General features: G+C 53.7%; 1 protein-coding gene across 1 annotated transcript; it reads left to right on the top strand.

Annotated features, from left to right (window-relative positions):
• The first annotated feature begins 294 nt into the window (after window positions 1–294).
• Window positions 295–4,950, top strand: LOC141039293 (uncharacterized). The gene is made up of 3 exons (XM_073506661.1): window positions 295–3,249; window positions 3,426–3,510; window positions 3,662–4,950. The coding sequence occupies exons 1-3, from the start codon at window positions 2,590–2,592 to the stop codon at window positions 3,985–3,987; spliced, it is 1,071 nt and encodes a 356-aa protein (XP_073362762.1). The 5' UTR covers window positions 295–2,589; the 3' UTR covers window positions 3,988–4,950.
• Window positions 4,951–18,198: the final 13,248 nt, after the last annotated feature.

The following is an 18,198-nucleotide window of genomic DNA, read 5'->3' as shown; positions in this document are numbered from 1 at the left end:
CGCACTGTGGCCATGCGTGCTCCGGGATTCGGGGGTGGCAGGCTTTACTGTAGCCACGCCCCGTCTCGTCACCGTTATGTGGGTGCAGTCCTTGAGGGTGCAATCTTGGCCGCTTGCCGGGAGCCGGCCCTTTTGTGGCCGGCATCGTGGAGTCGGTCTTCTTGTGGCCGGCTTCTTGGAGTCGGCCTTCTTGTGGCTTTCTTCGGGAGGGTTTTAGGGCCGGGCCGCCTTCCAGTAGTCGGCCTGTGAGATAGCCGGCCAGGGGAAGGCGGCCCTGTGCTTTGGGTGCTTGAAGGCTCGATCGGCCCGATAATTTTTGAAGAGCCAGGGGGAGTCGGTTAGGCTACCCGTGGTCATTTACTCCGACAGTAGTCCCCGACGCTGGTTGGGCTTCGTGGCTGAAAGGAGGATGAGAAGCTTAATCAGCTTCCTATCTTGAGGAGCCAGTAGCTAGGAGCCGGCTTTGATCAGGTGCGCCGTCTTGGTGAGACTTTGAAGTCTGAAGGCGGGAACCAGCTGGCGCGCACGCCAGGTTGCGGGCCGGCCGCTTGCCGCCCACGCGCCTCGTGGCGCCCTCCGGCTGGGAGAGCCTGCCAGCCCACGCGCGCGACGGGACGCCGCCGCATGCCGAGGCCCGCCACTTCCACGCCTCGGCCTAGGTGTGGATCTTCTGTGGCCCAAAACGGGCCACTCGCCTTCCAACAGCAGTTTCGGCACGCCGTTAGGGCGCAATAATCGCTGGACCTGGGGGAGTGGGCGCAGTTAATCCCACGCCCCCCTACGCCTCGTCTCCTTGGCTTCGCCGCACGAGGCTATAAATACGGGGAGGAGGAGGAGCGGCAGATGCTCGCACGCTCGCCCTCGCTCCGCCATCTTTTTCTTCTTCTTCCTCTCCATCGCTGTAGCCCCTCGCTGCCGCGCCGTCCCTCCAGTCATCGCACTACCCCGCAGCTTCGCCGTCGCGGGGCCGTGCTTTCGCCGTCGCCGCGCCTTTTTCATCGGCTTCTTGCCCTCATGTCGCGCGGCGGAGACTGGGACGGCTCCAACATCCACGAGGACCACATCGACTTCCTCCGCAAGACGCGGCGGTTGCCCGGCAAGGATCATGTGCGGGTCCGTCTTGCGCCGGAGAGGGAGATCTCGCCGGCGCCAGATGAGGGCGAGCGGGTAATCTTCCGCTCGCAATGCCTGCGCGGCCTCGGCCTGCCTGCGAGCGGCTTCGTCCGTTCCTTCCTCGAGTTCTACCAGCTCCAGCCGCACCACCTCACTCCAAACACGGTGGTGCCGATGTCTGCCTTCGTCACTTTGTGCGAGGGCTTCCTCGGCGTCCTTCCCACCCTCGAGCTCTGGGGTAATTCTTCTAGTCCAAGCTCGGTACTGCCATGAGGGGCGTGCCGGCTCAGAGCGGCGCCTTCATCGCGATGCGGAGGCCGGTAGCCGACAACCCTTTTCCTCCCATCACGCTGATCCAGTCGGTGAAGCTCTGGCAGCAATCCTACTTCTATGTGAAGAACGTCGCTCCGCAAGGCGACTTCGTCAACTTGCCGGCTTATGTAGCCAGCCCGCCGGCTGGGAGGCGGCCCCAATGGTCCTATCGGGCCAAAACACTGTCGCCTGCTGGAGCCGCCGCCGTCGCGCGACTCCGAGTATTGGTCCAGTCGGAGGGCCTGACCGGGCCCGACCTGCTGGCCGCCTTCGTGGCGCGCCGGGTGCTCCCGCTCCAAGGCCGCCCTCATATGATTTGTCAAATGAGCAGCCAACTCGATCCGAGTTGGCTGTGTACCAAGGAGATGCCTCATGCAGAGGTAGCTCACATGGTGAACTACCTTGCGAACTGCAAGCTCACCGACGAGTGGCAGTTTGGCAAGGAGCCGTACTCCCGTGCCAATCCCCCGTCTATGGTAAGCTTTCTTTTTCTTCTCTTCTTTACTTTTGTCACCAAGTTTCTCTTGGCCGACTCTGACCAGTCGGTTTGTCTTGACAGAGCCCTCTCCTTCGACCGGCAGCCGGGGCAGCGGGGGTGGAGCGCCAATATCCCCCCGACCGGATGACGCACAACTTGGACGACCCCGACTTGGGGGCGGCCGCTCTGGACGACGACACCGTGGGGGAGGCGGCGAGGCAGGCGCCTCCGGGCTTGGAGCCAGCTTCGACGACTGACCGGATGATGACGAGGCGGAAGTCGTCCCGCGCCGCCAGCTGGCGTCCGATCATCATGGCGCGGGTTCATCTGCCGCGCCGGCTGTCCGAGGCGGCGCGCAGAAGCGCCGGGCTGCGCCGAGCCTATTCAGCAGTCGGCCGAAGAAGCCCAAGAGCGCGGTGGCGGCGACCAAGCGGGACGAGGTAGCCGCGAAGGCTGCCCGCTTCCGCAAGGTGGTGAAGCAGCCACAAATGGTTTCGGCGTAAGTGTCAATTCTCTCATGTATTCCTTCTTCTTTTTTGTTGATATTCTTCTGAGTCCTTGTCTTGACTTAAAAAAACAGGGCTCCGCTTTCTCTTGAGCGGACCGCTGCCGCCTCCGTGGTTGGAGCGGCGGGAGGATCTGCAAGTGCCCACCGCGTGGACCCCCGTGCCGAGCTTCAAGCGGCGATGGAGTGGAATGCGCGGGAGGCGCAGGAGGAGCGGGAGGCGGAGGAGCTGAGGGCGGCCGCTGCCACGGCGGCGCAGGAGACGACGGAGAGGTCCGCGGAGGCACAAGCCGATGCAGCGGCCAAGGCTCAGGTGGAGGCTGCAGCCGCAGAGAGGGCGGCGGAGGCCCTGCGTAACCGGCATCCGCAGCTTGTCGTCCCCCTTCGCGTTGTGGCGCCCGAGATCCCGGTGCCCCCGCCGGAGGAAGCCGGTGGCGACCAGCTGGTGGTGGAGAGGGAGGAGGGCGACGTCATCGTCCTGGAGAGGGAGGCGGCACCGCCATCGCCGACTGGGGCGGACCAAGGCAGCCGGCCTAGCGCGCCGCCCGTGCAACCGGCTAGAGGCGAGCCGGCTGCGAGGGCAGACCTTGTGGTCCGGTCGCCATCGCGCCAGCGCGCAGGGAAGGCGACTTCGGCGCCGGACCCGCAGAAGGCCGCGGGCTCTAGCTCGTCGGCCCAGGATCTGGAAACGGCCAGCGCCAGCTCGCCAGGGAGGACGCCGGGTGGTGGGACGGCCGTGCTGAACATGGCGAAGCAAGAAGTCCGGAACCGGCTTCAATTCCAAGCCACCGTGCTGAAGCAGTGTACTCAAGAGTTCCTCGCGACGCGGACGGCCATTCGGGTGAGTCTTCCCGCTTTTTTGTTTCTTGTTCTTGATTTCTTCCGTGGGGGAGCGTCAGCGCACCCACTGGGTGTAGTCCCCGAGTTCCGAGTCGGCTGCTGAGCAGGCGGCTTGGAACTTCTTAGTAGACTTCGATTGCTATCTTGTTCTTATTCGCTCCTCTGTCCTATTTGCAGGACTATAACAACCTCCGCGTGGCTACCTTCAACTCCCAGGCCCGGGAGCTAAACCAGAAGACCATTGATCTGACTGAGAGCCGGAGTAAGTGCTTCATCTTTTATCTTACGTGGGGGCGCGTCAGCGCACCCACTGGGTGTAGTCCCCGAGATTCGGGCCGACTGCTGAGCAGTCGGGCCGGATCTTTCCTGGCGACTTCTTTCTAATTGCTTTTTTTTCTTTACCATATCTGCAGAGGCCAATGCCGACCTGAGGGAGCAGTTGGCTGGGGCCCAGACCACCCTTCGCGCCAAGGAAGCCGAGTGCAACGCCTTGGCTCAGGAGCGTGACCGCTTGGTCAAGAAGCTGGCCGACCAGGACGAGAGCCATAAGGCGGCCCTGAAGGCGGCGCAGGACAGGGAGGCCGCCCTCCAAGCCGAATACAAGATCGAGGCGGCGAGCTGGGCTGAGGCAAGGCAAGCGCTGAGCGACGGCTACGGCCAGATCGAAGATTTGGTTGACGGCAGGCCGCCTTCTTCTTCGTCCCTTTGCTTGCCGCCTGCCATTTGGTCCATTTTCTGACTTTGTGTTTTTTCCTTTCTTACTTGCGCAGAGTACTTCCCTGGTTACTCCGTTGCTGCCAACCAAGTCATCGAGGCCCGCCGCGACGGGCAAAGGCAGGCTGGGGCTGAGATCGTGCCGGATGCTCGCCGGTCGCTTGAGGAGCAGCTTCTGGCGATCCAAGCCCGCCTCCAGCCGGCTCACCGCATGCTCCGCCGTCTTCAGCGTGTTGGGGCGCAAGTGCTGGCCGCCCTCTGGCCCGGCAAGGTGGTTCCCCGTACCCCCAGTCGGACTGCCGACTGGCTGGAGGTAGCGGTTGGCCGCTTCGAGGCCTGGAAGGCTTCTGCAGCTCGGTCAGGCGCCAGGCGGGCGCTGGAGTTCGTCCGAGCTTGGTATCCTGGGCTGGATTTCGCCCAGCTGACCACCTGGTGGCAGGAGGCCAACGAGGAGCTGGAGGCGGTGCGGCCGGCTATCATCCAGCGCGCCTCGGCGATCGCCGACTACACCGACACCAGTGCCTTTGCCCCTGAGGTGAATGATGACGGCGTTGCTCAGCCGGAGGAGTGGTTTGGGCTAAACCCAGCGGATGGTGAAGACTCGGCAGAGGAGATCAACTCCAGTGACGAGGGCGAAGAGGAGGAGGGAGAGGATGGTGAAGACGCCGTGCCAGACGGTGGAGCAACCGGCCAGCCTCAGCTTGATCGTGCCTCCAGCAACGAGGCGCGTGCGAGCGCGCCGCCTGCAGCCGGTGATGATCAAGCAGAGACTCGCCAGCCGGCCACTCCTCCAGCCAGCACTGCCGTCTCCACTGACCTTCCTGGCTCGCCTGTTGCACCTTTGGCCTGATCCGCCACCTTTGCTTTCCTGTTTATTACTCTTTGAACAATATTTGTTAGGTTTGCGCGGTTCCACCCACTGGGGGTGTATTCAAACTATGTTGAACGCCGGCCTTTCGAAGGCCTTTTGTGTAAATATAATCATGCATGTGCTTGGCTTCCGATTGTATTTGCTTTTCATCCTTTTGGCTGTTTCCTTTGCCGCCCTCCCTTGGTCGCCGCCTTCCCAGCCGGACAGCTGCTCTGCAGTCTGTGGCTGGGGAAGGGCTTGGCCGTTTGGGAGGGCAAGTACTCTAGCTTTCTTAGATTGTAGCAAGGTGAATCGAAAGCCGGCCAGCCGGCTGTTCTGATAGCCGGTTGGCGGGGTGGGAGGCCGGCTTGTGTTATATAAGTTCGTTAGTCCTTAGCCATTTTTCGTGTGGGCATCCTTTCCTGCCTTTGACTCTTGCCAGTCGGACAGTCGATTCTTCAAGCTGTGACTTTCAACAAGAGAGGGCTTGGGTGCCGGCACACTACTTGTCTGACTGCAGGTAGAACTTTAATATAACTCAAGGCGACAAGTCCCCGGGCCGACTGATCGAACCCGGTGCTGGACAGGAAAACAAATGTAGTAATACATTCATAGGTATGACACTCATCATACGTAGATAAAAGAGGGTAGTCCTCGAGTGCTCCTCGGGGGGCCCGTTGTCTTGTACTTAATACAAAAGGTAGCGTGGTACATACTGCATTTAGCTATAAAATCTTCGGAGGAGATTGGCGTTCCATGGTCGTTCCGACTCCTTGCCGGAATCATCTCTCTTGCGTGCCTTCGGCTTCTGTGCATCGATCAGGTAGTAGGAGTCATTTCCTAGGGCCTTGCTGATGACGAAGGGGCCTTCCCAAGGGGCCGAGAGCTTGTGTTGGCCGGCTGTTCGCTGGATCAGCCGGAGCACAAGATCGCCTTCTTGGAAGGATCTTGGCTTGACCTTCTGGTTGTGGTAACGGTGCAAACCCTGCTGGTAAATGGCGGACCGTCTGAGTGCTAACAGCCGGCCCTCTTCCAGTAGGTCAACACCATCTTCTCGCGCTTCCTTGGCCTCCGCCTCCGTGTACATGGTGACCCGAGGTGAGTCGAACTCAATGTCAGTTGGGATGACAACCTCGGCACCATATACGAGGAAGAAAGGGGTGAAGCCGGTTGACTTGTTCGGGGTAGTACGCAGACTCCAGAGGACGGCCGGCAGCTCGTCGAGCCAGCAGCTAGCCGAACGCTCCAGTGGTACGACCAGTCGGGGCTTGATGCCGGAGAGGATGAGGCCGTTTGCTCGCTCGACTTGGCCGTTTGACTGCGGGTGGGCTACGGACGCTAAGTCCAGTCGGATGCTCTGTGTTGCACAGAAACGTACCAGTGCTCCTTTGGCAAAATTCGTGCCATTGTCGGTGATGATGCTGTGTGGTACGCCATACTGGGTGGTGATATCTGCGATGAATGTCACGGCAGTCGGCCCGTTCAGCTTCTTGATTGGCTTCGCTTCAATCCACTTGGTGAATTTGTCCACGGCGACAAGCAGATGTGTCATGCCGCCACGCGCCGTCTTGAAGGGGCCCACCATGTTCAGTCCCCAGACGACAAAGGGCCAGGTGAGGGGGATGGTCTTGAGTGCAGAAGCCGGCAGGTGTTGCTTGGAGCTGAAGACTTGGCACCCTTTGCAGTATTTGACTAATTCCTTGGCGTCTTCCAAAGCAGTCGGCCAGAAGAACCCATGGCGGAAAGCTTTGGCGACAAGTGATCTTGAGGCCGCGTGCTGGCCGCATTCTCCTTGGTGGATGTCCTTGAGGATTGCTATGCCCTTCTCTGGCTCGACGCAGCGCTGGAAGACTCCAGTGACACTGCGCCTAACGAGTTCTCTGTTTACTATTGTGTATGCTCCGGCTCGGCATTGAACTTATTGTAACACCCCAAAATTTTGACCTTGTTTTATTAATTAAAATTTTGCCAGGAAATAAAAATTTTATTTTTCTGATTTTCTCTTTTGTATTCTGAACCCCTCTTCTCTTTAATATTGTGGGTTTTTACCTCAAGTGGAAACTTTCCAAAAAGTATTATTGGACTTGTATGCCCTCTTTATAAAAACAATTCTTTATCAGTGGATTTAATTGCATAATTATCTTTCATGAGCTTTATTCTTTTAAAATGATCTTTCATAAATTTGGAGCCCCTTTTTCACTGCAACCTTTTGATAAATGCATTTAAAATTTTCACCAAAATTTGGGGATGTCATGTGAGGTTTCCACATCACTTTTATGCAAAAATATCCTTTGGTCATTGGAGATTTTGAGCTCTACATCAATTTTTCAAATCTGGTCCAGTAGGTATTTTTGCACTACAACCTATTTAAATATTCTTCTAATTTTTTTTCCAAGTGTTTGGAGATGTCAGTGGATGCTTATAATTCAACTTCATGCAAAAACCCAGTGGTGTTCTATGAAAGATTTGAGTGTATCAACCTCATTCTCATTCTGGTCCAGTTTGGTGAATTGTACTGCAACCCTATTTTATTTTGCTCTAGTACCCATGAGCTTTTTCCTACTTATAGTTCTCCCTACCAAACCCTTAAGTCCAGGAGATTGGACCCATTGGAGTATTTTTAATGCATGCAATGATAGCCTTTAGTTTCTGCCCAAAACTGATTTTCTCAAAAACTTGCACTAACAAATTTCTGTTTTTGCCAAACTAACCTTACTACCTCCTTTGGCTCCTAAAGAGACTAGGATCTGGAGACTTTGGCCACCCCAAGAGTTGCCTAGATGACCATGGCATTCTGTCGAACACCCTGTGTGCAGGAACAATTTTGGCATGTCTTCTAGTTTGCATTGTGGACTTGAGCCCCTGACCCATCCAGCATGTCCACTAACCTCCTAGCTATCCCTAACCCTGGCCTGTTAACTACCAGATTACCCAAGCTATCTAGCACGCGCTGGCATTTCGTCGAACACCTGGTGTGCGTGCTCTGGGCGCGGCCAGAGCGCGCGTTTTGCACGTGCGTGCGCACGGGTCGCCGCGTCGCACCCCTGGCCCTTGCTCGCCTGCAGAGCCGCGCCATGCACTCGCCCACTCACCAGAAACCTCCAAGCCTCCCTGGCGCCCTACAGCGCCGTCGTCAGGGCTCCCTTGGCGGCACGCCGGCGTCGGCAGCGGGCTCTGCCGTGGACGGCGCCGCCCAAGCCACCCGCGCGCGCCAGCTGCCCCCTGGGAACAGCCCGAGCTTATCCTCAAGCCGTCGGCACGCGTTCATCGCCGCCACGTAGTCCTGCAGCTACAGCACCGCGGTCGCCGGCGATCCTATCCACGGCCGTCGCGGGAGCCAGCCTTGTTGCGCTATAAAAGGAGGCCCCGAGCCCCTCCGAGCACTCAAGCAACCTCAGACCTTCCCCCTAGAGCTCCCCTAGCCGCGGATTGACCGAAAGAAACTTTCTTCCCCGCCTCCGGCAAGTTCGGTCGTCGCCGCAATCCAGTGCAGCACGTCGCAGCCAGACCCTCCCCCGTCCATCCAACGCCACCAAACTTCTCCCCACAGTCTTGCGGAGCTGCCTAGCGCCTCAGCCTCGACCAATGACCACCATAGCCCGAAGCCCCCTTTGCTCCCGAACCACCGTCCGCCGCGGAGCTCGCCGCCGGTGACTTCCTCTGTCCCCACCTGCCCAACGACCACCGGGAGGACCGCCCCGGTCTGGCGGGTCCATCCCTGCCCTCAGATGCCCTCGAAGAGCCACCGTTCGTCGACGGCGATCGCCGGAGGCCCGCCACCATTCGGGCAGAGAGAGAGGAGGGAGGGAAGACCAGTCAAACCTGACCAGTGGGCCCCCTGGACCCACTGTCAGTGACCCGCGCGGCCGTCCTCTCTGGTTAAGTGAAAGCGCAAAGTCCGGAGTACGTCTCCTCTGCTTCGAAAGCGTATTCTCCCCCGAAGCGTTTTCTTTTTCTGATTTTATTAAAACAGAACTTTGACTGGCTATATCTTTTAAAATAAAACTCCAAATGAATTGATTCTTTTTCCCGCCTCTCTCAAATTTCATCTAGTTTATTTTAAAATTTATTTCAAAAATATTTGGGACAACTTTTTGTACTGTTTTTGAAATGTGTGTTATTTGAATATTTCTCAAAATAGGATTTTTGGAGAAAAGGCAACCTTCAAAAAAATGCACCCCCACATGCATACACTTGAAGGCAAGCATTCTGAACCCTGGCTTAATATTTTTGGATGTTGTTGATACGGTTACAACATCACCTTGACTTAGAGCATACGCTATTTTATGTGACGGTAAGATCATACGCATGAGTGAAAAATGGAGTTTTCCTTGCTGTTTAAATGGATATGCTGGTGATAGTGATCGTCCTCGTAAGTTTCTCATGCATGCCGGAAGGAAGTCGGGAAAGTCGCGGTCTTGGGTAGACGCGAGCTTGTCCCTAGTCCCTCGTTGAGACGAGTATGTCCGGTATGGCATGGTGGGGCTTGATGAGTGTTAAGCTTATCTGTTATTGGAAATATTTTTGTTATGCTAATCATGCAGGGAACACTTGAACCTCCTGAGTCGGCCTTAGATCGAGTCTTGTCCAGTAACGCCCACACTTGCTTCGTACTACCACTTGTCCCTACCATAGGTAGGGTACGGTTCAGTAAGTTGTCAACCCCTTTCTAGCACACACCGTACAGAGAGGCCGTGATGAGGGTCCCATGGCCATGGATTAAAGCCAGTCATCCGGTCCGGGGGCATGGGTGTTTCGGTTGTAGCCGAAGGGGTAGCTCCCCTAGTTTGCGCGCGGTATAAATTTTGTGATCCCATGCTACGTCGAGGTTGTAGCCTCCCCACTTAGAGTTTCGCTTGACAGGTGTCGTGGGTGATTCCAGACACCGGTAAGTTAAGCTGGTGTGTGCAGGTCAGGCGTGTTTTCAATTAAAAGACCGTAGACGGAATTAGTCCCGATGGACTAAAGAAATCCGTTACCCGTGGGTAAAGAGTACACCCTATGCAGAGATTATACATCTATTCGAATAGCCGTGTCCATGGTTAAGGACTACAGTCTGGGATGGGTCAAGTGTCGGTCTTAGTGTCGGTCTTCGGAGGAAAAACTACTAAACCAGAACATTGATTATGAACTGTGAATTATGATCATTATTATTGTGGACTAACCCTTTACTTTATTTGAACTATTGAGTATCCCTGGGACGGTTCTACCTCCTGGATATTCACTGTGATTATCCATTATAAGCCCTTTATGTGGTGTCGCTTAGACGCCCGACTGTGGCATGCTTGTTAATTCTTTTATTTATGAGCCCTTTATGTGGTGTCGCATAGACGCCCGACTGTGGCATGTTTGTTATTTCTTTTATTTATAAGCCCTTTATGTGGTGTCGCTCAGACGCCCGACTGCGGCATTGTTAATTTATTTGCACCCTTTTCGAGGAGTCATTTCAGACACTCGATCACTACACTCTATTTCTATATTGCATATTCATATTTTACCCGCATGCGTACATCATGGATTTCGTATATTTCGTGACGAACGTTATGATCATAGAATATTCGGAGCATGATTACCCTTGTTATATTATACCCGTGTTCTAAATGTTTGCGAGTACATTCAAACGTACTCACTGGCTTGTCCCTGGCTATTGTCTTGGCCAGATTTCTTGCGTGGAGAGGAGCGTTACGACGACAGCCCCGGAACCCATGTTAAGGTGATAGCAGCCTCGCGAAGATAGGAGTTATCCTGGTCAGCTGTTCTTGTGGGAAATGGAGTCCCATAGACGCAGATGAACCTCAAACCGCTTCCGCCATCAACCACTAGAAACCAAGTGTTGTACTCATAGGCCACAATGGTCTTGTACTTCATATTTTTGTACTTTGCTTGGAATTCTTGTATCAAGTTGGTGCCTCATCAGCTAACAGTAATCCTGGGGCTGGTGAGCACAAGGGCCATTTTCTGGAGAATTAATATCCCGAAAATCCGGTCCTGACACACTTGGTATCAGAGCCAGGCTGACCATTGGCTAATCCTATCTTAGCCAGGTCAATAAACCTAGGTTAACCAACCCACCAGACCTTAACCTAACCCCGGCCAAGCTTCTCGTATAAGATAACCACACAGTGACCCTGACGCTTTTTGGCAGTCGGTGCCCAACCTATCAGCTTAGCCTGTCGATCACGCGCCAGTGACCGACACCTAGCTTGCCTCATTCGCAAGCGTGCGAAGGAAGGCTCCGCCCCTTTTTCTATAAAAAGGGCACACTAGCCTCAACCCAGCACAGCCTCTTTTCCAAACCAAGTCACGATGCCTGGCCCCATTGTTCACAATTAGACCACAGCAACCAACCTTGGAGGTTTTGTGACCGTGCTCGCAAACCTCAGCCGCCGTGCCTATGCATTAGAAGAGCCCCCAGAATATGTTGTGTACCAAGAACTCATGAGCGGTGAGAGCCGTCAGTTCTGGGCCACTGTACACATTTATGGTAGGGGTCTATCGCCAGAACGCCCCTACAGGTTCACTGGGAGGACCACTCCCTTTGAGCCACAAGCCATCCATTGGGCAGCTCGAGAAGCTATAGTTCAACTCCGGCACTTGTCGCCCAGAGTTAACTGTCGCTCGTTCTACTACTACCCCAGTCGTAACGGGTATGGTAGGCTGCCCCAAGTTGCCAATGGAGATCACGAGACGGATCCTGCACTATTGCATCTGGTGCGCTATATAAGTGCACTAGAGGAACTGTTCGATCAAATCACCCTTGATCTGATCGCAGCTCATGGAGAACTGTTTCGCCGAGCCCCGGCGAGAGGAGAAGTGGAGCCCGACGCCGACAACCCAGTCGTGCTGTTCGGACACCCAATCGAGCCCTTGAGGTCTGCCCCAGCCATAGACCAAACTACGTTGGTGTCCCCAGAAGCGCTTCGTCGCCTTTTGGGAACACACTCCAACGGGATTGTAGCCAACAACCCCCGCGATGGTCATCATCGCTACCCCGACCCTGCAGCCCCTCAACCTCATCCGGCTAATCTCGACGGTGAAACCCGTGGAGAAGCTTCCAAGTCCACTAGGCAAGCCCGCTTAGATATTAACGGAGTAGACTAAGTCACTCGAGTAGTAGCAAGCCTTATTATTTCTACGCCTTGTAACTGTGTGATCCTGTATCGCCATTATTAAAGGATGTCTGCTTGTGCGCCCCAGTACCGGAGACGTTTTCTCAGGACCCTGTCCTTTTGCCATTTTCATTATAAACGTCATAGCTATGTTTATTTGTGTGTTGCAGCTTATGTTTGTACCCTAAATTCGTGCTATGCGCAAACTCTTGTTTTCAACTAATGGGGGTATTATTTTTAAAATTCAACCCTTAGCAAATCTCGAGGACGAGATTTTTCTTAAGGGGGGTAGTGTTGTAACACCCCAAAATTTTGACCTTGTTTTATTAATTAAAATTTTGCCAGGAAATAAAAATTTTATTTTTCTGATTTTCTCTTTTGTTTTCAGAACCACTCTTCTCTTTAATATTGTGGGTTTTTACCTCAAGTGGAAACTTTCCAAAAAGTATTATTGGACTTGTATGCCCTCTTTATAAAAACAATTCTTTATCAGTGGATTTAATTGCATAAATATCTTTCATGAGCTTTATTCTTTTAAAATGATCTTTCATAAATTTGGAGCCCCTTTTTCACTGCAACCTTTTGATAAATGCATTTAAAATTTTCACCAAAATTTGGGGATGTCATGTGAGGTTTCCACATCACTTTTATGCAAAAATATCCTTTGGTCATTGGAGATTTTGAGCTCTACATCAATTTTTCAAATCTGGTCCAGTAGTTATTTTTGCACTACAACATATTTAAATATTCTTCTAAATTTTTTTCCAAGTGTTTGGAGATGTCAGTGGATGCTTATAATTCAACTTCATGCAAAAACCCAGTGGTGTTCTATGAAAGATTTGAGTGTATCAACCTCATTCTCATTCTGGTCCAGTTTGGTGAATTGTACTGCAACCCTATTTTATTTTGCTCTAGTACCCATGAGCTTTTTCCTACTTATAGTTCTCCCTACCAAACCCTTAAGTCCAGGAGATTGGACCCATTGGAGTATTTTTAATGCATGCAATGATAGCCTTTAGTTTCTGCCCAAAACTGATTTTCTCAAAAACTTGCACTAACAAATTTCCGTTTTTGCCAAACAAACCTTACCACCTCCTTTAGCTCCTAAAGAGACTAGGATCTAGAGAATTTGGCCACCCCAAGAGTTGCCTAGATGACCATGGCATTCTGTCGAACACCCTGTGTGCAGGAACAGTTTTGGCATGTCTTCTAGTTTGCATTGTTGACTTGAGCCCCTGACCCATCCAACATGTCCACTAACCTCCTAGCTATCCCTAACCCTGGGCTGTTAACTACCAGCATCACCCAAGCTCTCTAGCACGCGCTGGCATTTCGTCGAACACCTGGTGTGCGTGCTCTGGGCGTGGCCAGAGCGCGCGTTTTGCACGTGCGTGCGCACGGGTCGCCGCGTCGCACCCCTGGCCCTTGCTCGCCTGCAGAGCCGCGCCATGCACTCGCCCACTCACCAGAAACCTCCAAGCCTCCCTGGCGCCCTACAGCGCCGCCGTCAGGGCTCCCTTGGCGGCACGCCGGCGTCGGCAGCGGGCTCTGCCGTGGACGGCGCCGCCCAAGCCACCCGCGCGCGCCAGCTGCCCCCTGGGAACAGCCCGAGCTTATCCTCAAGCCGTCGGCACGCGCTCGTCGCCGCCACGTAGTCCTGCAGCTACAGCACCGCGGTCGCCGGCGATCCTATCCACGGCCGTCGCGGGAGCCAGCCTCTTTGCGCTATAAAAGGAGGCCCCGAGCCCCTCCGAGCACTCAAGCAACCTCAGATCTTCCCCCTAGAGCTCCCCTAGCCGCGGATTGACCGGAAGAAACTTTCTTCCCCGCCTCCGGCAAGTCCGGTCGCCGCCGCAATCCAGTGCAGCACGTCGCAGCCAGGCCCTCCCCCGTCCATCCAACGCCACCAAACGTCTCCCCACAGCCTTGCGGAGCTACCTATCGCCTCAGCCTCGACCAATGACCACCATAGCCCGAAGCCCCCTTTGCTCCCGAACCACCGTCCGCCGCGGAGCTCGCCGCCGGTGACTTCCTCCGTCCCCACCTGCCCAACGACCACCGGGAGGACCGCCCCGGTCTGGCGGGTCCATCCCTGCCCTCAGATGCCCTCGAAGAGCCACCGTTCGTCGACGGCGATCGCCGGAGGCCCGCCACCGTTCGGGCAGAGAGAGAGAGGAGGGAGGGAAGACCAGTCAAACCTGACCAGTGGGCCCCCTGGACCCACTGTCAGTGACCCGCGCGGCCGTCCTCTCTGGTTAAGTGAAAGCGCAAAGTCCGGAGTACGTCTCCTCTGCTTCGAAAGCGTATTCTCCCCCGAAGCGTTTTCTTTTTCTGATTTTATTAAAACAGAACTTTGACTAATCTTTGACTGGCTATATCTTTTAAAATAAAACTCCAAATGAATTGATTCTTTTTCCTGCCTCTCTCAAATTTCATCTAGTTTATTTTAAAATTTATTTCAAAAATATTTGGGACAACTTTTTGTACTGTTTTTGAAATGTGTGTTATTTGAATATTTCTCAAAATAGGATTTTTGGAGGAAAAGGCAACCTTCAAAAAAATGCGCCCCCACATGCATACACTTGAAGGCAAGCATTCTGAACCTTGGCTTAATATTTTTGGATGTTGTTGATACGGTTACAACATCACCTTGACTTGGAGCATACGCTATTTTATGTGACGGTAAGATCATACGCATGAGTGAAAAATGGAGTTTTCCTTGCTGTTTAAATGGATATGCTGGTGATAGTGATCGTCCTCGTAAGTTTCTCATGCATGCCGGAAGGAAGTCGGGAAAGTCGCGGTCTTGGGTAGACGCGAGCTTGTCCCTAGTCCCTCGTTGAGACGAGTATGTCCGGTATGGCATGGTGGGGCTTGATGAGTGTTAAGCTTATCTGTTATTGGAAATATTTTTGTTATGCTAATCATGCAGGGAACACTTGAACCTCCTGAGTCGGCCTTAGATCGAGTCTTGTCCAGTAACCCCCACACTTGCTTCGTACTACCACTTGTCCCTGCCATAGGTAGGGAACGGTTCAGTAAGTTTTCAACCCCTTTCGAGCACACACCGTACAGAGAGGCCGTGATGAGGGTCCCACGGCCATGGATTAAAGCCAGTCATCCGGTCCGGGGGCATGGGTGTTTCGGTTGTAGCCGAAGGGGTAGCTCCCCTAGTTTGCGCGCGGTATAAATTTTGTGATCCCATGCTACGTCGAGGTTGTAGCCTCCCCACTTAGAGTTTCGCTTGACAGGTGTCGTGGGTGATTCCAGACACCAGTAAGTTAAGCTGGTGTGTGCAGGTCAGGCGTGTTTTCAATTAAAAGACCGTAGACGGAATTAGTCCTGATGGACTAAAGAAATCCGTTACCCGTGGGTAAAGAGTACACCCTCTGCAGAGATTATACATCTATTCGAATAGCCATGTCCATGGTTAAGGACTACAGTCTGGGATGGGTCAAGTGTCGGTCTTAGTGTCGGTCTTCGGAGGAAAAACTACTAAACCAGAACATTGATTATGAACTGTGAATTATGATCATTATTATTGTGGACTAACCCTTTACTTTATTTGAACTATTGAGTATCCCTGGGACGGTTCTACCTCCTGGATATTCACTGTGATTATCCATTATAAGCCCTTTATGTGGTGTCGCTTAGACGCCCGACTGTGGCATGCTTGTTAATTCTTTTATTTATGAGCCCTTTATGTGGTGTCGCATAGACGCCCGACTGTGGCATGTTTGTTATTTCTTTTATTTATAAGCCCTTTATGTGGTGTCGCTCAGACGCCCGACTGCGGCATTGTTAATTTATTTGCACCCTTTTCGAGGAGTCATTTCAGACACTCGATCACTACACTCTATTTCTATATTGCATAGTCATATTTTACCCGCATGCGTACATCATGGATTTCGTATATTTCGTGACGAACGTTATGATCATAGAATATTCGGAGCATGATTACCCTTGTTATATTATACCCGTGTTCTAAATGTTTGCGAGTACATTCAAACGTACTCACTGGCTTGTCCCTGGCTATTGTCTTGGCCAGATTTCTTGCGTGGAGAGGAGCGTTACGACGACAGCCCCGGAACCCATGTTAAGGTGATAGCAGCCTCGCGAAGATAGGAGTTATCCTGGTCAGCTGTTCTTGTGGGAAATGGAGTCCCATAGACGCAGATGAACCTCAAACCGCTTCCGCCATCAACCACTAGAAACCAAGTGTTGTACTCATAGGCCACAATGGTCTTGTACTTCATATTTTTGTACTTTGCTTGGAATTCTTGTATCAAGTTGGTGCCTCATCAGCTAACAGTAATCCTGGGGCTGGCGAGCACAAGGGCCATTTTCTGGAGAATTAATATCCCGAAAATCCGGTCCTGACACTTATCTTGCCGAGATCTCGTCAATCGGCAGCTCTCTGTTTACCGGGAAGTTGAGGATGGGTTGGGCCCATGATGGAGCTGTGACTTCTTCTATTGCCAATACGGCTACTACGACCAGGGTGGGTGGGTTGGGTGGTGAAGAGTTGGAGTCGGCCACCGCCTGTTGTGTCGTTGCAGTCCCCGGGCCGACTGCTGCAGTCCCCGGGCCGGGTTCTGAATTCCCCGAGCCGGGTGCGACTACGGCAGTCCCCGAGCCGCCTGTCGAAGTCCCCAAGCCGCCTTCTGGGTTCCCCAAGTAAAATCTGACTGCATCAGGGTCAGGCGGTACGAAGATGGAGTCTGATTCTGGAGACGGCTTGACAGACGGTTTGAGGAGGCGTTGGAGAGAGACGCCGGTTGGGATAGCTTGTCGGGTGGAACCGACTCGTGCCAGGGCATCTGCATGCTCGTTGTCGGCCCGTGGCACGTGGAGGAACTCGCATCCTTCAAAGTATCCGCTGATTTGCTGAACGAGGAATCGGGAGCTCGCCATGTTTGCGTCCTTGGCGTCCCAGTCGCCAGATGATTGTTGGACTACCAAATCCGAGTCGCCATAGCACAGGATCCGGCGGATGCCGAGCTCTTTGGCTAGCCGGAGCCCATGTATGAGCGCCTCGTACTCGGCCACGTTGTTGGAGGCGGCAAAATGAATTTGCAATGTGTATCTGAGTTTGTCGCCCTTGGGAGAGGTGAGGACGATGCCGGCTCCCAAGCCGGTGCGCATCTTGGATCCATCGAAGTGCATCCGCTAATGAGTGGAGTCGGGAGCCGGCGGTAGGTACTGGGTTTCGGCCCAGTCGACAAGGAAGTCGGCCAATGCTTGGGACTTGATGGCGGTGCGAGGCTGGTAGAAGATCGTGTAAGGAGCCAGCGCAATGGCCCACTTGGCCACCCCGCCGGATGCATCCCGGCTGCCTATGATCTCGGCAAGCGGGGCAGTACATACGACCGTGATGGGGTGCTCTTGAAAGTAGGGCTTCAGCTTCTTGGCGGCGAAGTATACTCCATAGGACATCTTCTGGTAGTGCGGGTAGTTTTGTTTCGAGGTAGACAATACTTCACTCAAATAATACACCGGCCTCTGGAATAACTGAGCCCGGCCTTCTTCTGGGTGTTGGACCACAATAATTGTGCTGACCACTCGGCTAGTCGCGGCAATGTAAAGGAGCATGGGCTCTTTCTCAGTTGGCGCCGCCAAGACAGGTGGCGTGGTCAGCATCTTCTTCAACTCGTGAAAAGCTTGGTCTGCTTGGTCGTTCCACTCGAAGTGGGTGGACTTTTTCATGAGTCGGTACAGGGGGAGAGCCTTCTCTCCTAGCCGGCTGATGAAGCGGTTCAGGGAGGCCAGGCACCCGGTAAACTTTTGGACGTCTCGCTGCTTGGTAGGAATCTCCATTCTCTCTATGGCCTTGATCTTCACTGGGTTGCACTCGATGCCGCGTTCGGAGGCCAAGAAGCCTAGAAGCTGGCCGGCTGGTACTCCGAACACGCATTTCTCAGGGTTGAGCTTGATCTGAAACCGGCGCAAGTTGTCGAATGTTTCTCTGAGGTCTTTCAGCGGGGTGCCGCGCTTCTCCGTCTTCACCGATATCGTCTACATAGACGTGGGCATTTCTGCCAAGTTGCTTGAGGAGGCATTTCTGCATGCAACGCTGAAAAGTGGCACCGGCATTTCTCAAGCCGAATGTCATAGTCAGGCAGCAGAAAGCTCCGAATGGTGTGAAGAAGGCGGTCTTCAGGCGGTCGGCTGGATCCAACTTGATCTGATGGTAGCCTGAGTAAGCATCCAAGAAACTCAACAACTCGCATCTGGCTGTGGAGTCTATCACTTGATCGATTCGAGGTAAGGCAAACGG

This window comes from Aegilops tauschii, chromosome 1 (assembly GCF_002575655.3).
Source record: "Aegilops tauschii subsp. strangulata cultivar AL8/78 chromosome 1, Aet v6.0, whole genome shotgun sequence".
Classification (NCBI taxonomy): domain Eukaryota; kingdom Viridiplantae; phylum Streptophyta; class Magnoliopsida; order Poales; family Poaceae; genus Aegilops; species Aegilops tauschii.
The sequence above is the reverse complement of the archived record's forward strand: the minus strand, read 5'-3'. Positions and strand labels throughout refer to the sequence as shown.